Source organism: Balaenoptera physalus, assembly GCF_965194825.1.
Source record: "Balaenoptera physalus genome assembly, chromosome: 18".
NCBI classification, from domain to species: Eukaryota; Metazoa; Chordata; class Mammalia; order Artiodactyla; family Balaenopteridae; genus Balaenoptera; species Balaenoptera physalus.
This window is the reverse complement of record NC_138899.1, coordinates 14920989-14943916: the sequence shown is the minus strand read 5'-3', so window position 1 is coordinate 14943916 and position 22928 is coordinate 14920989. Positions and strand designations below refer to the sequence as shown.

Sequence of the window (22928 nt, the reverse complement as noted above, 5' to 3'; positions counted from 1 at the left end):
CTGCTCGCCGCAACTAGAGAAAGCCCGCGTGCAGCAATGAGGACCCAACGCAGCCAAAAATAAATTGATTAATTAATTAATAAAAACAAAAACAAAAAAAAGACTGCAGCCAACACAGAAATCAAGGATCTGTCAAAAGAAAATCAGTCATATTCCACACAGGATAAAAAACAGAACATGAAGTGACAGTAACATTATTAATGAGGAAGACGCAGCTTACAAGCAAACTGCCAGATTGCTGTTTCCAACCATGAAAGAATAATTGGTACTGGACTTGCCCTCCATTGTAAAACTGCAAAGTTGAATGAAATATATGAAGCAGCTGTTTTCAGGCACTGAACGACAAGCAGGGCTGAAGTGTAAGCCTAGAGAAGAGGAGAGCCCGGGACTGGCCTGTCTTTCTGCCTGGGGGTACCTTCTGCCCAAGCAGAGCTAAACTTTCACTGAACTGAAGAGGAAGAGATGGATGTTCTAAGTTGCAGAAACAGCTGGAATTTGGGCAGGAATAGCAGAGGGCAGACCCAGAATATCTTGTGGGGATCTACCAAAGGGACTCTGCCAGAACTTCACTGTCCGTGAGCAGGGTCAGACCCATGAGGCCTCTGTGAGGTCACGCAATGCCAGGAGACTAGAGTTTCTGCCTACCTAGAAGAAAGAGTTCTTCTTAAGCACCTCAGACATTCACTTAGCTGCCAGGAAGGCCATGCCTTACGCTCTAGAGTAAGAGCCATGCACTTGGACTAAGTTCAAAATGGAAATAATTGCCCCAGATAGACAGACAAGACAAACAGAAAGATAGAACGAATAAGCCAATCCTAACAAGACCAATCTACCAGGAATTCCCTATCAGAACAAATACCCTTTAACCCAGACTCCCTATAATGTATACTTCCTAACACCCAACATAACAAGACAATTTCTAGACCTGCAAAGAAGCAAGAAAATTTGACCCATAATCAAGAGGAAAAAAAAAATGCAAGCATTAGAAGTAGACCCTGAGATGATCCAGATTTTGGAATTAGTAGACAAGAACTATTAAACAACTATTATAAATATGTTCAAGGAATTAAAGGAAAATATGGTTATAACAAGTGAATGGATAGGTAATTTTTTTGGTTTTTTTTTTTTGGCCTTGCCACACAGCTCGTGGGATCTTAGTTCCCCAACCAGGGACTGAACCCGGGACCCCGGCAGTGGAAGCACAGAGTCTTAACCACTGGATCACCAGGGAATTCTCTGGATAGGTAATTTCAGAAGAGAGATGGACACTACCAAAAAGAAGCAAATGGAAATTCTAGAACTAAAAAGTACAATATGAAAAATTCACTAGATAACTTTAATATCAGATAATTTCCATTGCTCTGTGCCCAGATTCATTAAGCCTTTCTTTTAGTTTACAACCTGAAGAACAAACAGAAAACAGAGAGCGAAAGCAAGATTGATAGAAGAAAAGAAAGCCTAAGGGTTCAATGGGACCATACAAGCAATGAAACACACATGTAACTGGAGTCCTGGGAGAGATGACAAAATAGGGAAGAAAAAAATATTTGAGGGAATAATGGCTGAAATTTTTCCAAGTTTGGTAGAAAATATTAATTTAGATACCTAAGAATCTTCGCAAACCCCAGAAAGGATCAAAACAAAGAGACCTATGCTTGGGCACATCACAGTCAAAATGCTGAAAACCAGAAAGTAACAGTCTTGAAAGCAGCCCACAAAAAACAACACATTACATACAGAAGAAAAATAATACAACTAACAGCTGACTTAACAAACTCAATTCTGTAACTAAGTATGGTGATGGATATTAACTAGGCTTACTGTGGTGATCATTTATATACACACACACACATATACACATACATACTATACACTATACACACACACACACACACACACAAATACTGAATCATTTTGCTGAATATCTGAAACTAATATGCTGTATATCGATTATACCTCAATTTAAAAGGAGGAGGAGATAGTGGAACAAAATTTATAGAGTGCTGAAAGAAAAGAATAACTGTTAACCTCAAATTCTATAACTAACAAAAGTAAATATCCTTCAAATGATGAAGGTGAAATTAAGACATTTTCAGATAAAGTCTCAAGAGACTTTATTACCACCCAACCTGATCTTTAAGAAATTATAAAGGATATTCTTCAAGCTAAAGGGAAATGGTACCAGATGGAAATTCAGTTGTAGAAAAATAGAGAAACCAAAATGACAAACAAACATGTGGGTAAATATAAGAGATTGTATTATTCCTTTCCATTTCTTTGTGAAACAAATGGCTGCTTAAAAGCAAAATAATGGTAACACCGTATCGTGTATGTAGATGTAAAATATATAACAATAGTACAAGGGATAGGCTGTTACTCCTATACGTTTCTTACATTTTATGTAAAGTAATCCAATATTAACATGCAAAAAAAGACTGTAATAAGATGCCTATTTTAATCACTAAAGCAAGATTAAAAATACGAGATACTGATAAAAAGCCAACAAAGGAATCAAAATGGAATACTAAAAAATATCTGATTGACTGAAATAAGTCAGGAATGGAGCCCCGCCACCCCAAAAAAAGGCAGATGAAACAAATAGAAAATAAACAGTAAGTAAAAGGCTTAAGCCCCATCACATCAATATTTACACTAAAAGCAAACATACTAACACTCCAGTTAAAAGCCAGAGACTGCCATACTCACACTGGATTAATAAAAGAAAGACCCAGCTTGTTGTATATGTGAGATACACTTTAAAGTAAAAGGATGGAAAAAGATGCGGCATGCAAACAGTAAGCGCAAGAAATCATGTGAAGCTATCTTATTATCAAAGTTGATTTTGAGTCAAGGAATTAAAACAACCAGAGATTAAGAAGGATATTTCATAATGATAGGATAGTCAATTCACCACTCCTAAATGTGTATGGATCTAATTACCGAGCTGCAACATATATGAGACAGCAACAGAACTATGGAGAAAAATCAGAAAACCCCACAATCATAGCAGGAGAATTTAACATCCTTCTTCTCAGTAAATGTAACAAGTAGACCCCCCCCCCAAAAAAAAATCAGTAAAGATACAGAAGATTTGAATAACAAGTAACCAACTTAATCTAACAGACATTTATGGAACACCACACTCAACAATTATAGGACAGGTTTTTTTCAAGTACACATTGTAAATTCACCAAGACCATATGCTGGGGCCATAAAATAAATCTCAATAAATTTCTAAATATAAAAATGGTACGCAGAATGTTCTGATGACAAGAATTAAATTAGAAATCAATAATTTATATCTTATCTAAAAAGCACAACTATTTGGAAATTAACATATTTCCAATATTAACATATTGGAAATAAACAAAATATCACAAGGGAAATAAGAAATATGCATTATCAATTACATGTCTATTGCCCTCAAGAGCTATCAGGTAGTTGAGTGCACAGACATGTCATAGTCATTTATGTCATCATGATCATAAAAACAGCTACCATTTATTCAGCACATACTACAAGCCAGACACTGAATAGAAAACAACCTTATTGGTAAGAATTTTTTCCTATTTTGCACATAAGAAAATAAACTGAAAGTATTCATACCTGACAAAGAATGGGCACTCAGTTATTTTGTTTTTAATGAAGCAAAGTTACAACTTGTGAAGGAGAAATGTTACCTGCCAAGTCATTAAACAAAGGATGTTGCAGCCATCAAGCTGCCACATTACTGCCGGTCCCCTGAGGGAATTCCGGATGGAAACAGAATGCTGGTCATGAAGCAGTCAACTGCTGCAGCCACCCCTGTCGTGCACCCTGAGGAGACTAAGGATGAGAAAGCACAGGATACTGGCCCCAGATAGCTGGGGTGCATGTCAAAGGAACGATTTCAATGAGCCCAGACTTGTATCTTGCTATACACAGAAAAGTGCTGATTTCATTACCTTGAGATGTCTGGTTTTCTTTAATGAACAGTAATCTTTTGATGTTCTGACTACCCAGTCCTTGTTGCACAAACCCCTTTGTATCCTGCCTCGCCCCCGGCACCCCCTTGCTCTTCCGAGTAGCCCCTCAGAGTGATCCGAGCGTCCTGTCTCCAGGGCTTGAGGTCCTGAAAGAGTCCGCTAAATAAAATATAACTCTCAACTTCTAGATTGTGCTTTTTTTTTTTTTTTCAGTCCACACACTGTTCCTCATTAATTTAGAAAATTAAAATTCAGTTCTAATAAAATGTTTATGTTATAGTTAAAAACATGTCATATCCAGTGCAGAGAAAAACAACATACAAATTAATGCTAATGTTTTGGTTCTATATTTCCTTTAAGTTGACATTTTACAAGGGGATACTATTTGGTTAAATCTGTTTTCCTTGTGAAAGCAAAATAGTTCCACCATGAGAACAATAAAAGGCAAACAAACTGTAATCAAATTTGCACCATGTATGTCACATGCAAAATTAATTAGTAAGCTATTAATCTTTAATAAATCAAGACACCTAAATATAGATAAGAATTATATTATAAAAGCCTACCAATTTTTTTAAAGGGCAAAGAACATGTACAGGAAATTCACTACAAAACACACAAAAGGCTAATGAAAATTCGCAAATACTCAAATTCAAAGAAACTCAAAATGTGACATCCACATTTGGCAAGGGTGTAGGGCCGTCTCATTTCACTAAAGAGAACGTGAACATTTAACTCTAGAAGGAAATCTGGCATATCAAAAGGCTTAAAATGTATACACCCTGAGAAATTAAGGATGTCTCCAAAGGTTTAGCTTTAATCAGGTTCATTGCACTGCTGTTTGTTAATATATAAAAACTGGAAAACCATCTGAATATCTAATTACTGATTATACTAGAATCCGCATGGCCTTTAAGAACAATATTATGAATTGTGAAGTGCGAATTCCACCCAAGCAAGGATCCATTTATGGTGGGTTCCTACGGCATGGGGGGTAGGGGGTGGTAAATTACATATGGGGTCATAAGAGAATTCTATAATCTAGGCCAAAACATCAATTTTGTTCAACTTTTTAAAAAAGAAATGCAAGAAGTATTAGTCATTCATTTGAAAAATAAACAGCGTGTCCTTCCTCAATTATTTTAAATCAGCAGACTTCATGAAACGCAAAACCCAAGTGTGGGCAGATAAATATAACCATCAAAGGAGCAGAGGAGAAAAGAATGTTCTTTCCACAGAATTGAGTTTTCCAGACTGGTGAAAAGTATTATCCCTTTAAGAATCCAATCTTCACTTTAACAGAAACGCTCCCCAAACCGTTCTCCAATAGTCCTTTAAAACAGACGATGGGAGCTGTACTTCACCATCCTCATGATGAAGATTCCTCACCACTAACATGACTCTTTTCCATGCCAATGATCCTCAGTGTGTAGACACTCTTACGAAGTGCCCAAAATGGCCATGCTTTTTGGGTTTTCATACATTGTAATTCTATCTTGTCCCTTGTCATCAGGCTATCCCTTCAAGAGACTATCTCACCATTTACTGCTGTTTCTAAACTAGGATATGGCTTCGTAAAACTGTGAGTCAGAGTAAACAGGCTCTGAGTAAGAACCTAAAGGACTTTCAGAACAGAAAACAGGCACTGTGTCACTTATTTTGCACTTTTGGCTTACTTCCTGGGTCACGGCCCTACCCCCCAGAGTTGAGCTTGTCAGATAATGCAGTTTCTAGGTACATTGGGTATTACTCCAACAGGCAACTAGGGTGAGAATATGTTTAGCTCACCTAAGGCAGAACACTGCTGTATTTTTCCCATACTGTTGCCCAGAGGTGCTTAGTAATGCTGTCACACCTACTTTCATGATTGCATAATCTAAAGCCATTAATCTCTGCTTTGAGGGAAGAAGCCAAAATCTGCCTAATATCTTCCACCCCCATGAACACGAGTGACCTCTATAAAACTAAACAGATTCCCTCTATGGTTCTGTAGGAAAAAAACTGATTGAAGGAAATGAAAAACAAAGTCAGTGCAAGAACAACCACATGCTGCTCTCTCATCTGACAACTCCATTGCCTTTTTTTGTTGTTGGCCTGATTTTCCATGGCTGGCATGCAAGCCAGCACAACTACTCAGAAGCTCTCTGTAAGCTTTGAAGGATGTGGCATTTACCTCCTGGAAGAACTGTTAGCTTTCATTTAAATTCTGCTGGCCACCTTTTACCATTAAACCACAGAACCTACTGGATTCGCCAGAACGCCATGTATACAGAGCTGACAAGTGAGCCTCTGAACGTGAGAGTCATAATGCGGACCACGAGAACCACTGGGGGATGGGAGCCTGTGATATCTACCCCAAGGTCAGGCTAAGGACGTGAATTCCTCAGGAGGAGTTTCTGCACATTCTCTGACCTCATCCCCTCCGGGGGATGAGTCCCTGAGGCAGTACCCTGGGAAACCCAAGCCCTAGAGCTCCTGCACGGTGAAGACAAGCAGAATATGGCCAGGCCCCCATTCTGACAACTGCCATCAAGACTGCCAGACCCTTTGCTGGTGACCATACAGCATGCTAAATACTACTCCCCACTGTGGGAGGGCCGGAAGTGCCCAAGGTCCTTGAGAACATCCCAGAAAATCTGAAACAATGAACTAAAAATAGGTGTTTACATGAGTGAGATGGTGGTCAATATATACTGTTTTAGGAAAATGACTACAGTTTAATTAATAAAGTCTATGATATCAATGCAAGGAATAGATAAGGCAAATTCATAGACGTATGTTCAGAGTGAGCTCATGTTCCAAGATACTGGCTGAAAGACCCTTTACCCTTAGACCCTTCCACCACCAACTGCTCCGTTTGAAAGAGAAGCCCTGATGACTGGTTTACCAAGCAAGAGAAGTGAACAGAAAGATGAACCACACAGAAACAGCTGTGACAAAGGTGAGCTAGTAGGGCAACAGGAAGAAGGAAAACCATGGAGAGTGCTGAAAACCCCATGACAGGGAGAGAAAGGAGATCCAAGAACATGCATAAATATACATTTTAGGGTTCGGCAAGAGAAGATAATCTTAATGAGAATACAAATCAACTAGGCCCCCCAAAAGGGGGGAGGAAAAAAGACTTCTATCAACATTTTTTAAAAATATATCGTGGGGCTTCCCTGGTGGCGCAGTGGTTGAGAATCTGCCTGCCAATGCAGGGCACACGGGTTCAAGCCCTGGTCTGGGAAGATCCCACATGCCGTGAAGCAATTAGGCCCGTGAGCCACAACTACTGAGCCTGCGCGTCTGGAGCCTCCGCAACAAGAGAGGCCGCGACAGTGAGAGGCCCACGCAACGCGATGAAGAGTGGCCCCCGCTTGCCGCAACTAGAGAAAGCCCACGCACAGCAACGAAGACCCAACGCAGCCAAAATAAATAAATGAATGAATGAATGAATAAATAAATAAATAAAATTTATTTTTTAAAAAAATTACCTTTGAAGACCTAAACGAAAATAACCACGAACCTAAAATTGTAAACCTAGCAAAATATTATAAAGAATGAAGGAGAAATAAAAACATATTCAGACAAAAAAAAAATTGTTTAACTAATTAGAATTTTTAAAAATAGGTATGAGGGGCTTCCCTGGTGGCGCAGTGGCTGAGAGTCCGCCTGTCAATGCGGGGGACACGGGTTCGAGCCCTGGTCTGGGAGGATTCCCACATGCCGCGGAGCAACTAAGCCCATGCGCCACAATTACTGAGCCTGCGCTCTAGAGCCTGCGAGCCACGACTGCTGAGGCCCACGTGCCTGGAGGCCGTGCTCCGCAACATGAGAGGCCACTGCAGTGAGACACCCAAGGAAGGAAGGAAGAGAGGGAGGGAGGGAGGAAGGGAGGGAGGAAGGGAGGAAGGAAGGAAGGAAGAAATGAATGAATGAATGAATAAATAGATATCTATCTATAGATAGATAGATAGATAGGTTTTTTTTTTTTAATTTTATTTATTTATTTATTTATTTATTTATGGCTGTGTTGGGTCTTCGCTTCTCCGTGAGGGCTTTCTCCAGTTGCGGCAAGCGGGGACCACTCTTCATCGCGGTGCGCGGGCCCCTCACTATCGCGGCCTCTCCCGTTGCGGAGCACAGGCTCCAGACGCGCAGGCTCAGCAATTGTGGCTCACGGGCCTAGTCGCTCCGCGGCATGTGGGATCTTCCCAGACCAGGGCTCGAACCCGTGTCCCCTGCATTGGCAGGCAGACTCCCAACCACTGCGCCACCAGGGAAGCCCAGATAGATAGGTTTGAGTCATGATTGCAGCACAGACCCAAGGCAAAGGAACGCAGAATATTCATGCTGCTCTTTTCCCTCTCCAAGAGGGCACCACATCTTCCCCTGCCCCGTTCCAGTCTGCTGAAAGTATCATCATACTTTCTCGATGATAAGAATCCCTCGGGCACAGATTAAATAATACAGATTTTTAGGCTTCTTCCTTAAAAAAATTCCAAGGGAGTAGGTCTGGGATTAGACAGAGGTTCTGGGTTTTTAACTAAGCACAAAAGTGACTCGCACCAGAATTTGGTGAACCTCAGCCTAGCATAAGCCCTCACCCTTTATCTGTTCAGCGAGAAGTTAGAACAGGTCTCTACTGCAGGTCAAACTACCATGCCCTGCACTGTACACAGAGTGTCCGGCCTCAAGGCTCATAAATATCCAGCTATTAAAAGCCGTGGAGAGACTGCTGCTCTGATGAATGGCTGAGTAGCTGATAGTGGAAGAGCCCCATTTCCACTGCAACCACATGGGTAGGCACTGGATAACTGCCAGTACGAGACTGATCCTTGAGAAAAGGGACACCCACGAGGTGAACACGGTCACTGCCCTGGCTCTCAGCCACTTCACAGCTGTGGCAGCGAACTGAGGTCCAAACAGCACAGGAGCCCCATGGAGCCGAGGCAGAGGCCAGAGACTGAGTCAGCTGGAACAGCCGGCAGGTTCCTCCAGGGCAAGACGCCAGCCAGTAAAGAGGTTTACCAAAAAAAAAGCTCTTGGGAGCCTCGGGGCACAAGGTAGCCCCCATACTCTTCACCCCGTCCCCCTAACACACACACATAAAAAGAAATATCCAGCCCTAAATGGCAGTCAGTACTGCTGAGGTTTAGAAACCCTCCTCTAAAACAGACTTACTCTAGACTTGTCCTAGAAAAGACTAACACCAAGGCCTAAGAAGACCCACAAGAAACATGGGGCGTGAAGGTGGAGTCCCACATGTTAGACAAGCTTGGGAAAAACACCTTAGGACTTCCAAAGATCTAACCTAACAAAGCATCAAACCAAGCCTACACAAGTTCAAAGACAGATTTGGGCAAAATTCAACACTCTTCAGAAGAACATCAGAATGCAAACCTACAAGGGAGCTTTCATAACGTCCAATAAACAATGTAAAAGTCCTAGACATGCAAAGAAATTTTAAAATGTAACACACGCAAAAAAGAAGGCACTCTTCATAATAAAAACAAAGTTGACCCAGACATTCGATTTTGAAAGATTTAAAGAAACTGCTATACATACATTCCAAGTGTATACATTTGTCAAAAATTGAATGCACAAATGTGTGCATTTATGTAAAATACTCGAGTTGATTAAAAAATAGTGAAGAGAAGCAGAACTTTAGTTACATGAAAACAGAAGACTCAGTATTAAACAGTGTATCGTATACCCCAAACTTAGGAATTTAGTTACATTAACTTTTGATGAAAGGGTGTAGGAATTTTATTGTTGTTGTTGTTGGGGAATTTTTGAAAGGAAGCAAGTATTGCCAATTTGCTTTCAAACTGGCTAGCTAGTAAAAACCTATTACCCTGGGTCACACACAACCCACCTCCAGGGGGGACTTACATTGTCACTATGAGAACGGCACAGCTCAAGTGGAACAGTGCGCTGCCATAGTCAGTCTCCCATAAACGACTACAACAAAAAATCCCATCTGAAGGTAACTTTGGCATATCCCAAAACATGGACCAAAGAGACACTCCATGTAAGGCCATGAATATAGACATCTTTTACCCTGAGACTAGCAAACACGGGGAGTCTCTTAGATGGACTATCAATGCAGCCAGTGAGGAGGTAAGAGTGCAGTCAATACAGTGACAAAACTGGACACAAGCTGTATACATAATAAGACTGTAAATGTATGGATATGTGTGGCTAGATAAAGACTGGAAAAGAATCTGCAAAATGATACCTGCCATTATATATAGGATGATGGCATTTGGGGTATTTCCTCCCAAATTTTTGGAATAATGGTAAGCAAAAACAGCAATACCTAAGAGACTGATAGCTTTGTGGATTCCTATTAGAACTATGATTTCCTAACCAACACTTTTCTCCCCTTCTATAACTAATCGCTCAGATCTGGCTCCTTTCTATTCTTTTCTCCATCTCTCATGAATATTGCAATGAATTAAAAGGTCTACATACTAACTCATTTTGCTATTTTGTCTAACATGTATTTCTGCCCACTATTGTACTAGATCAGTTCACATATACATGAGATGAAATAAGACATTATTATATTCTTACAATGACCTACTACTCTCATCTGTGGGATATCAGGAGCAGTTATTGAGAACTAAATGCTTCACCAAATAGCCAAAATGGTAAGAGTTAATGAATGAATGAAAGAATGAATGAATGAATGGCTTGTAAGATACTCAGACTGCATCTCCCAGACCTGACTTCCTTTCCAATCATTATCTCCATGAGGGTCCCCTGCAACTTCATGCATGGCCATGTACAATAGGCGTCAGGTGCATTTTCCTAAATCACTGCTCTGATCATTTACTACCTTACTAAAAATTTCCAGGGGTTCCCCTCTGCCAACTAAATAAATCCAAGGTCCTTAAACTCATGATCAAGGCTCTCCCTCACCTGGTCCCTGTATTCCTTTCTAGACGTACCGTGGAGCCTAATGCTCTCCTAAATTTTTATGCCAACTGTGCTTCCACAATTCCCTGAATAAACTGTTTCAACTCTCCATCTCAACACTGCTCAATGCATGGAACGCCCCCCCTATGTGCATACACATAGACATACATACACAAACACACAGACATTCCCTCCACCAACTGGAGGGATCCTTTCCTAAACCATTAAGTCTGTACACTTGTGTACCACTTAGCACCCGTACTGCTATTTCATCTGATTATATTATGTATTTGACCCTTCTGTGACTGAGTGCCAATAATAAAGACGATAGGAATGTTTGAACATTAGCTAAATGCCAGGCACTGTGTTAAATGCTTTACACAGATTGACTCATTTAATCCTCTCTGCAACCTTAAGAGTTGGGTACTATTACAAACGAGGAGATTAAGGCTTAGAGCAGTTTGCCTAAGGCAAACATCTACAAAGAGGGAAGCTGGGGTTCATACAAAAGCAGTCAAACTACAGAGTCTTGTTATGCTTACGACGCCCACCCTCCCAAATTTAATAAATGACTTCCGTAAAAAGTGCTTTGCAGGAGTTATGTTATCCAATGCTCAAAAAACCCCATGAAGCAGATATTCTCTACTCCAATGTTTAAACTCAGGAAACTGAGGGCCTGAGAAGTGAGTTCACTCACAGTTTAGCCAACAGCAGAATCAGGACTGGATCTCAGGTCTGGCTGTCCTCATGGTCCACGCTCACAGTCTTCTACCCTATCCGACCTGCCACAACGTCTTCTACAAAGTGCCTGTGCGCCTGACTCAACACCTGACGGCTCGGCGCACACGAGGCTCCCGGCGCAGAATCTGAGACACGGGAGGGCTGTAGAACAGCCACCACCCTTCAGGTCTACGGCCGCAGTTTCGAAAGGGCATCTCCGCTGAGAAAGGCTAAACTCGCAGCCCGCATGACACCCCTATGTACTGGAAGATCTTGGTTATAAGACATAAGAAAAAAAATTAAGCTGAACATGCATTTGAGGCCTATGGCTATTACCTGGCATCTTTTAAAATTCCCCCCATACAAAAAAAAAAAAAGAACTTCCCTGGCGGTCCAGTGGTTAATACTCTGCGCTTCCACTCAGGGGACACGGGTTCGATCCCTGGTCAGGGAACTAAGATCCCACATGCTGCATGCGAAAACTAAAATAAAATAAGATTCCCCCCATACCAATTAAAATGGAATGCCTGCGGAGAGGGCCCGGGTATCAGTGTTGTTTTTAAATTTTCATGAATCCATCGTGCAGCAGTTCGGGAACCACTGAGCTAAGCATTCGCTTCCAGCTTGCACTGCACCCCACACAGCAGACAGTTATCAGGTGGTAGACTACAGTTGACACCCATCACTCTCCAGCAGCAGAAACATCCCCTTCGAACAAAGCTAAACCAAACAGTCTCTCCTCTCCTTCCTTAACCTGCTTTGTTAGGAGTACCCACAGAAAATTAAACCTTCACCCACTGGCTCCTCTTAGCTCTCCCCAGCAAATTAGAACAACTGCCAATTGCCCCCTGATGAGATTAACTCTTCACAAGATGCACAGACCCAATTCAAGGTTATATCAGAAATAAAAGAGAAATAAGGAAAAAAGTGTGTTTAAAATATTTTAAAAGTGTGGAAGAGTGTAAGAAGCATTACTAGTTCACTCTAATTTTGTCAGAAAGTTAGAAAATACCATTAGAAGAGAAAGTCCAAACAAAGTATCACGTGCTTCAAGGGAGTCACTCTATTTCCATAAATACCGCACTGTTTCACTTTAACAATACTCAAGATGCTGGTCTCTCAATATTTTCAGAAAGAAAATATAATACAACCACAGACTAGTAAGCAAGATATCAGATTGAACCATACGAAATTGCTGTTTCATAAGCCCAAATCAGTTGAACATCTGTCATTCCATATTGTCCAGTCTAAATTTAAAGCAATATACTGTCTGTACCGAAACAGAATTAGCTTTAAATAAAAACAAAAGTTCTGAGAACTATGAACACAACATCACATGGCTGAGACAGTGACAAAGCTTTCTACTCTCTGCTTTCCACACTCCAAGGAGCAAATTCAGAGGGAGATGAAACTGGAAGGGTGGGATGAAGAGGGAGGTGCTGCAGGGGCTGAACCCTTCCTTCCCTGCTCACACTTAGCACACTCAGTGCATAGATTTTTTTAAAGTCAGGCTCCATTTACGCACAGGACAGCAGACATCGCTCGGAGAAGTCTTTAAACTTGGTCACCCCCTGCACCCTGGAAGGCCTCCTTCTACTTCCTGCTTAGGCTCTGTGAGAAAGGATGCCTGCAGTCCTGACCACTGATCTTAAAGTGTAACTGAGCTGGGACTTCCCTGGTGGCGCAGTGGATAAGAATCCACCTGTCAATGCAGGGGACACGGGTTCGAGCCCTGGTCCGGGAAGATCCCACATGCCACAGAGCCACTAAGCCCATGTGCCACAACTACTGAGCCTGTGCTCTAGAGCCCGTGAGCCACAACTACTGAGCCCACGTGCTGCAACCACTGAAGTCCGCGTGCCTACAGCCCGTGCTCCGCAACAAGAGAAGCCACGGCAGTGAGAAACCCCCTCTCTGCAAGTAGAGAAAGCCCGTGCTCAGCAATGAAGTCCCAACGCAGCCAAAAATAAAAATAAATCAATAAATTTATAAACATATATATATGACTGAGCTGAAGTGTCTGAAAAAGAAATAAAATGGTTGAGAGGAGGAGGGAGTCTTAAGAGACAGGATTAAAGGAAAGAGAAAGGGTCTTTCACTCAGAAAGATGATGGTTACCTGAAACCATGAAATAGAAATAGTGTGGATACAACGAGCATGTATTCCCCCCCAAACTGAAAATAGAACTACATCACTTAGATGATTGAAAATAGATCTGAGGTAAGTAAGAATATTTCTCTAGGCAGGATGCTGATCTATAGAAACAACCTCCTTGAGTCAGCAGTCGATTCTCATTACTGACAATGTTCATGGTCTACAGTCACGATGAATGTGAACTAGTGAATATTCATCGCTCCTGAGGGAAATACAGGGCTAGGGTCTTGGCAGCCTTTGGTAACAACGTCTTCACCATCGCCTCAATACTCACATAACCTTGTTTTACGTATGTTTCTACTTAACCTTATTTAATCGCTGTTGTAAATTCATTAACATTGGCCTCACAGCCGGCAGCACTATAACACATACCTGAAGCAAGCTCACTCACCTACACACATACTTTCTCCGTAAGACACATGACAGCCCTCCTCAGCTTAGGAACACCAGACAGCACTTCAGCCCTCTTTAGGGGCCATGTTAAACTGCAAAATCACACCCCAAGAAATACAAAAATGTGGAAAGCAAGGCACCAAGTAGACCAAAAAGAGGGCATCTGTTCCATAGTATGAAAGCAGGAACATATTGTTTTCACCCCAGCTGGGAATATGCATGTCAGATGACAAAAAACTTAAGAGACTATGTGCACACCCGCAGAAGACCATGAAAGAGCCCCAAGTACTGATTTTTAGAATTACAAATAAATTTTAGCAAGTAGGCAAATTCGCAAACACAAAATCTACAAATATCCAGGATTAACTGTACATAAATTCTTGTAAGACAGGTCTACAATAAAGGATAAAGGGAAATTAGGGTGTTTGCAGCGAGTCAACTCATCTTAGAAGCTGAAACAAAGAATGACAAATCTCTCCTGCAAACTATCCTTTGGGTAACACTAAAGAGAGTGATGATTTCAGCCACAAAAAGAAATCTGCTCAAACTAATTAGATTCTGCAAGTAAGTCTGCACTGGGTAACAAGCAGCAGAGAACACTCAGTGATCTCCATGACTATCTGCTCTGGCTTTACCTGGCGTTCAGAGCAAACCAACCCATCATCGGGTCCCACCATGGGGAACGGCCACAGTTCTACAAACTGCACACAAAGTCAGGAAACCTACAGTCCACTAGGCTATTAAGGAGCCTCTTAAGGAAAGATATCTGTGCCCTATGCATTTTATAATACATAAAATCTCTGTGCCATATGACAAGATCAACCTGCTTAGTGAGATTATCATGCTGTCTGCCCCAGGTCAGAACACCTGTAACATTCAGGCACGAAGACAAGGTCAGGACTGGAAACTGGGAGATACATTCTCACTACTGACTGGGGTTGGAGATCAACAGCTGTCTTCAAGCTAGGCTCAGCTTGCTTGAAATTACCATCTTCCCCGAGCCCGGGCCCACCTCCCATGCTCTGAGCAGGGGAAGTTACAAGTTACCCTTTGAGATTTGAAGCTGGATGAGTTCTCCTTCTTCTCTGTCCCAACCAAAAACAAAGACAGGAATTAAGACACTGGTCTCACTGTAAAGGTGATAGCAACTCATGCTGGGAATATCACCAGGGACTGAGGGCGATTTTCTAAAATGAGTGAATATAATGTTTAAAACACTATTCCTTTGAGGAACCTGTGTTTGTAATGCCAGTCTGCTGACTTTACAAAAAACAGAGCCCGTGTTCCACAATCCCTTTATTTGGTAAGAAGTTCGAAAAAATGCCCTAGAGATTTGAGGAACATGAAGAGACCATCATGAGCTGTTTCAACAGACCAACAACTGGAGCCACTGATCCAAACAAAATGTCACAGTTCATAAAAACTTCTCATTTAGTCCTCAAGTTAAACAGAAAAATCAATGATCAAGTATGAATGTAAAATGATGTAGCCACAGTGGAACAGAGTATGGAAGTTCCTCAAAATACTAAACATAAAATTAGCATATAATACAGCAATTCAACTTCCTGGGGATGTACTCAAAAGAACTGAAAGCGTAGACTTGAACAAATATTTGAACACCCATGCTGACAGCGGCATTATTCACAATAGCCAAAAGGTAGAAACAACCCAAATGTCCATTGACAGATGAATGGATACACAAAACCTATAATGGAGTATTATTCAGCCTTAAAAAGGAATTAAATGCTGGCACCTGCTACAACATGGATGAACCTTGAAGACACTGTGCTACATGACATAAGCCAGACACAAAATGACAAACATTGTATGATTCCACCTCTGTGAGGCACCTAGAGCAGTCAAATTCATAGAGAGAGTAGAATGGTGACGGCTGAGGGGAGAGGGGGTGGGGAGTTAAGTGTTTAATGGGTGCAGAGGTTCAGTTTGGGAAGATGAAAAAGTTCTGCAGACGAATAGCGATGATGGCTGCACAACAATGTGAATGTGCCTAATGTCACTAAACAGTGCACTTAAAAAGAGTTAAAATGGACAATTTGATGTTGTGTATATTTTACTACAATTTTTTTAAAAAGCAGTGATCAAAAGTAATTTTACCAAAGCAGCTGAAAGGTAGATAAACGACAAGTCATTCTTATATATGATACATCCCACAAGATCATTCAAAGTTACATCTGTGACTTAGCAGCCATTCCATTTCTAACACCCAACCTGATTTCTCCCCAGGACCAGGGATTAGCAGGGGCGGGGGGCGTAAGCATAAACCCCAAAGATCAGAGGGGCTTTTCAGAGCTGCTCTGCAGCACCAGCTTTTCCCCTAAGGAACTAGCCCACCTGTAACCTGCTAAGAAGTGTCATATTTCTACGCCTGAGCAGGATCCTAGATGTAAGGCTGTGCAAGAGGAAACTGGTCTTTCCCACGTTTCTGGAATTTCAGGTCACATCTATGGTATAATCCCAACAATAGCTGACTTCGTAAAGAACAATTCTCTTACCCTAATCAAGCCAGCAAATTAATGGCTTTGGGACATGTTTACATTCATCTAAGCAAATGTGCCAGATTATATCAGATTGCCCAACGGCAACGTTTCCAAGTGTTAGTGGGAAGAGGAAGAAAAACAGGTAGACAATGGCTCACCTGTGCAGCAAAGAGCGCTCTGTTTGACTGAACCATCAGACCTAATGAAAGGCTTTCACAGGGCACTTCTGGTGACATTTCCTATTTATTTATGGGAGCTAAGCATGATCTGGAAAGACAAGCATCTAGCTCATTTGTGGCAATCTGAGTATCCGTCTCCTAAATAGTAGAAGGTGACACAGAATAACAGACGATGATGAACAACAAGGAAGACCCCTGACGAGAGTGTACGGGCACCACTGCCATTTCCACGTCACCCAGGAGGAAACCGGCTCAGGTGCTGTAGCCAAACACAGACAGTGAGATGCCAGGCCCCTGGGTTCACAGACCCCCCGAGATTCACAAGACTCTGCTCAAGAAAAGATGCTGACACATCTTCCATTTTGCCAAGAAAAGTACTCCCAAGAAACAGAAGGTCTAAATAAGTAGCAACCAGGTAAAAGAAGTGAAAATTTCAATTTAAATTGTTTGGTTTTGGCTTTCAAGGACGACTTAATTGTTTTTTAATAAAAACTGTATACATTTAAGGTGTATTAACATGTTGCTTTGATATAAATACACAGTGGGAAATAATTACTGTAGTAAAACCACTTAACATGTCCATTATGTAGTTGTCCTTTGCATGTGTATCTGCTATCTCAGTAAATTTCAAGTATACAATACAGTCAAATGAAAATTCTTAAAAAAGTAAATAGGGAAAAGAGATATCCAGGATCAAGTTTATAAAGAGCCCTTCAGCTCTTGACAGTGGTGTTATCTGTGGCAATTCCTTTGTAAAGACACCTGAAATCCTTACATCTTTTATACTAGTTAAGACCAGGGTAATCTATGGAATAATTCTATGGGCATTTCTCAATACAAAAGCACTGAAAACATCAAACCAGGTCTTATTAAAACTGCTGTAGGGCTTCCCTGGTGGTGCGGTGGTTGAGAATCTGCCTGCCAATGCAGGGGACGCGGGTTCGAGCCCTGGTCTGGGAAGATCCCACATTGCCACGGAGCAACTCGGCCTGTGAGCCACAATTACTGAGCCTGCGCGTCTGGAGCCTGTGCTCCGCAACGGGAGAGGCCGCGATAGTGAGAGGCCCGCGCACCGCGATGAAGAGTGGCCCCCGCTTGCCGCAACTAGAGAAAGCCCTCGCACAGAAACGAAGACCCAACACAGCCATACATACATACATACATACATAAATAAAAAGAATGTAAGCAGACAAGAATAGCATTAAAAAAATTAAAAATAAAAAAAAAATTAAAAAAAAAAACTGCTGTAATAGATACTAAAGAAAAAAGGGAAATGTATTAAGAAAAAGACTTTGAATGAACGGTAACAAATTCTCCCCAAAATTACTAAAAACAATGAAAAATTTCAAGTTTTATCCCAAACACCTATTTTCTTTAATACTGTTATGAACAATCACAACTCTACAACACAATGAGTGAGTCTATATGTAGCATGGACTCCATTTACATTTTTCTTTAGTTAACATAATTATAATGAATATGATTAGATGGGTCACTTAAAAATATAAACATTCCCTTTCTCAAATACATTCTTTTCTCCTAGATTTAATTTTATAGATCCAATCACTGAAGCTTACTATTAAATACAACTTTGTGTAAATAAAGGTTTTCATGAACAACAACAGAGTCTCCATAAATACCACTATGAGATTTAGGCATGAAAACAGTAAAAATCAACTTGATAACTCTGATGCTTATAGACTTCATTACAAATTTACTGCATATTATGCAGTGGACTGTGAAAGAAAGTTATCAAAAGCAGCCCTGACCTGATCTCAACACAGATCTTTTCATTATATTTTTGTAAGGTTTGCTTAAACAACAAAATTGGCTTGATGCAAATAGCAAGCCTCTGTAGTATGGTGTAAATGAGTACAGTCATTAAAAAAAAATTTTTTTTCCCAGGTACAATGTGTTTTTCTTACTTTTTCACTGAAGTATACTTGATGTGCAGTATTACATAAGTTACACGCGTACAATGTAGTGATTCACAATTTTTACTAGTTATAAAATTTTTGCTTTACAGAGAACTTTCGCAAAAGGCTTCTGATACTTCAGGAAAGGTACACACTTTGGTACCGGATGACACTTACCTTGCGGTAAATCATATGGCACATGGCTACTCTTAACCTCATCCCCGCACACTGAACGTGATAGAAGTATAAGTGGTGCAGGATGGCCAAAACGAGTGTGCAGGCACTCAGCACTCCGGCATAGCCGTAGGCTTCGTACAAAGCAGCAGAATCAGTGGGATTGTAGTTTTCAAAATAACCAATAATTTTCCCCAAAATTATGGGCTGAACTACTCTGGTGCTTTCCTAAAAGTAAAGAAAAAAAGCCTTAATTAGAAACACAAGCCAAACCAGTTTTTCTTAACACAAGCTTTACTTTTATCATTACTTGTTAAAAAGGCGTTTTGACAAAACGCAACATTCATGGTTAATCTAAAAGAAAAATCCACATATCCACTATCTTCTATAACACAAGCAGAAAGCAGTTTTAACCTTAAGCAAAAATTTTACATAGACAATAAAGCCTTAGGTACATTGTGCTTCGTACACTGTGGATGCTCAATAAATATTACAACCGGTGCTTTAGAAAGCATTTGGCAAAATACCAAGTAAGTCTTAGCCGAAGATAAGCTGAAGAAGGGTTAAGAAATCTGCTTCCATATGAACAAGCCCTGCTGGCAGCCTGCCCCTGCCCCCTGTACTCTCAACGTCCCAGCCCAACAGAAAGTCAAGATGGTTCATGTACAGGAGACAGGCTCTTGCCATCACCTTCTGTTTTAAGAGCCTTTATGAAATGAGACACTGGCATAAACACATCCGCTCTTTCCCAACCCAAACTCCACATGTCCAGAGATCAAGAGAATGGAGCCCAGCTTCTGCGGGAGCACCACAGAGAAACAAAGCTTGGGAGGTTCGCAGGCTCTCAGCCCCAGGGGGCGCTGTGTGAATATGTCTCTACCCACTAGAAGCTGGGATGTTCCTTGGAGTCAAACATTAAACAGGACAGAAGCCAAGCTAAAAAATGATGTCATCCATGGTTCTCCATCCGCCATACACTGCAGCTGCTGGTTTGGAAGAAGTGTTACCAATCATCTATTCCCCAAGGCAAAAATTAAAATCCTAAACCAATGAGTTTGGAGGCATTGATGCTTACCTCCTGAGAAAGACTTAGTGAAAGCAATTTTCTTTCCCGAAACTAAAGGCAAAACAGCAACACTTGCCCACCCTGCCAAATGGCCACTCCACCCCATAACCTACTTCCTCCCTCTAGTTACCCCTCGAAAGTTACCCTTCTCCCCCATCAGGGAAAACCAAACACTCAACACAAATCCAAGTCACCAAAAGTAAACACCTCCGCCCTCGACATCCTTTCCTCCACAGACTTCTCGAAAGACAAAGTGCCAAAAGTTTGGAAATCTTTCTGGAACTCGGCTTTTCCTTTTAAGCAATCCCTCCTTACTGACACAGACATGGTAAACAAATGACAGGTTGAATTTGATAGCTCTCTTCTGTCTGCCTGAAGCTGAAGAACCCACACGCAAGAGGAAGGGATGGAGAATCCAAAAGTCCAAACGCGAAACAAAACTAACATGCATTTTGTGCTCAACCAACTAGTACCCAATCAGGATATTTACAGAAAGCTGTCCCCGTCCCTCAAATCAGTGTGACATCAAACCCCAACCCTCCTGTCTTGCTCTACACACACGTTCACAGGCTGCACCAACTGCCTCGCCTTCCATGAGGTCATGGAAGGTTTCATCTACTGCAGACAAGGAAGGTAACACTGTTTAGTTGAACAATCATGATGAGTAAGATCATCAGATCAGAGCCAGATAATCAGTTCTCAAGGACACAAAGGCTCACTGTTACATTTTCAGCATGCCCCTTCATTCACCCCTAGAGGCATTAAGAGCTCATGGAAGAGCCCTTCATACAGTAGATGGTAAAACACACTGTTCAGAATTTACTAAGATGGAAATCTGGAGGCTGACACAGAGAAGCAAGAATGTCAAACTGTACACACGGGCAGTCCCAGCCCGGGTATGGCCAAGGGCAGCCCAGTGCCGCAACCTACAAACCTGGGGCTCTCCACCAGAAGCCCAGTGGTAACACTTGCCGTCCCAAACTTTCCGAAAACTTATAATTATCTTTGGGAATCACTGTTCCCTGTTACTCAGCTCTCCGTTTGAGCCTAACGTCAGAAACCCACCAAAGAGAATACCGACAGATGCAACAAATTCAGCAAAAAAGAGTACAAAATAAAGGCAGGTCACTACTGCCTAAGCGTCATGATTTTTTCACTGAGACTATCTTTAATAACTCAGGTGAGCAAACAGTCTCATTAAGGAGTAATGCCAGGGACTTCCCTGGTGGTCCAGTGGTAAAGAATCTGCCTTACAATGCAGGGGACACAGGTTCAATCCCTGGTGAGGGAACTAAGATCCCACATGCCGCAGGGCAACTAAGCCCACGTGCCACAACTACTGAGTTCGTGCACCTCAACTAGAGGCCGTGTGCTCTGGAACCCGCACGCCACAACTACAAAGCCCACGCACCCTGGAGCCTGGGCTCCACAACTAGAGAAAACCCGTATGCCACAACTAGAGAGAAGCCCGCACACCACAACGAAAACCCCACATGCTGCAACTAAGACCCGATGCAGCAAAAAAATTAAATGAATTAAATAAATAAATAAATAAATAAATCTTTAAAAAAAAAAAAAGAGTAATGCCAGTCCATGGCCCAAAGCTTCCAAACTGCTGCCTGTTCCTGATCCTAGCCCTCAACTTGTGAGAAATAAAACAACTGAAAAAATATTCATCATCAAACTTGAAACTAACCAAATGAAAACTTTCTGGATAAGCAGGAACAAGGTCAAAAATTGCTCCAGTAGGGATTCCCTGGTGGCACAGTGGTTGAGAATCTGCCTGCTAATGCAGGGGACACGGGTTCGAGCCCTGGTCTGGGAAGATCCCACATGCCGCGGAGCAGCTGGGCCCGTGAGCCACAATTACTGAGCCTGCGCGTCTGGAGCCTGTGCTCCGCAACAAGAGAGGCCACGACAGTGAGAGGCCCGCGCACCGCGATGAAGAGTGGCCCCCGCTTGCCGCAACTAGAGAAAGCCCTCACACAGAAACGAAGACCCAACACAGCCAAAAATAAAAATATAAAAATAAATAAATGTTAAAACAAAAATTGCTCCAATAAACCCTTCATCTTTGGCACCAACTTATGACTCAGTGAATATTCTTTCCACAAACCAACTGAGAATATAGTTCTTACTCCTTCACAAGAATTCTTCACGACTGCAAAACCATACAGGATTTTTAAAACAACCCAATATAATACGACAAAGCCCCACTGTTCGAGGTTTCACAGGAGTCTCTCAGGCAAATATTTCTTGGTGGAGTCCTTCGTATTCAGCCTCCTGAAAGCACCTCACATTTAACCCCACCTCTTACTTCTTAGGGGTTTTTCTTACACAGTTTGATGGTAGAACTTCCCCAGTAGGTACAGTTTCTCCTCCATGTTTCCCCATGTTCTTTCTTTCTCTTTCTTCCTTCCTTCTTTTCTTTCTTTTTCTTTCCTTATTTACTTACTTGCTTACTTATTTATTTATTTTATTCGGCTGCACCGGGTCTTAGTTGTGGCATGAGGGATCTAGTTCCCTGACCAGGGATGGAACCCGGGCCCCTCACACTGGGAGCACGGAGTCTTAACCACTGGAGCAGCAGGGAAGTCCCTCCCCCATGTACTTTAAATATTTCTTGCCCAACTCTGTCATCTCTGAGTCATGAGGGGGAAAAAAAATACAGGAAATAGAAACCATCTAACACACAAAGAAACAAATGAGTGAGCTTGTGGGAAAATGAATAGGCAGTTAATTTTTAGAAACTGGGGAAGAAGTGACAAAGTTAGAGTTGAGAAAGATACAGAGCTAAGGAGGAAAAGCAGTGAATCTGGAGAAATAATAACCATCAGGATTCTATATCTGTCTTCACTCCTCTTTTACATAGTGGTCTTCATCGTGACTGCATCACCTCGAGGGGTTAAGAGCACTCACAGGCCTGAGGCCCAGCCTCTAGGAACTGGTTTAGGTTC

At 41.7% G+C, this 22928-nt stretch overlaps 1 protein-coding gene across 4 annotated transcripts in view; it reads right to left on the bottom strand.

Annotated features, from left to right (window-relative positions):
- Positions 1 to 22928, bottom strand: part of ABCC4 (ATP binding cassette subfamily C member 4 (PEL blood group)) — a 218850-nt gene that overhangs the window by 142088 nt on the left and 53834 nt on the right. For 3 of the 4 annotated variants that reach the window (XM_082434600.1, XM_082434598.1, XM_082434597.1), the window contains exon 4: positions 18909 to 19133. The exons of the other annotated variant lie outside the window; for it this stretch is intronic. In XM_082434600.1, coding sequence (XP_082290726.1) covers positions 18909 to 19133 — 225 coding nt within the window. The remainder of the gene's footprint in view (positions 1 to 18908; positions 19134 to 22928) is intronic. 4 annotated transcript variants of the gene reach the window in all.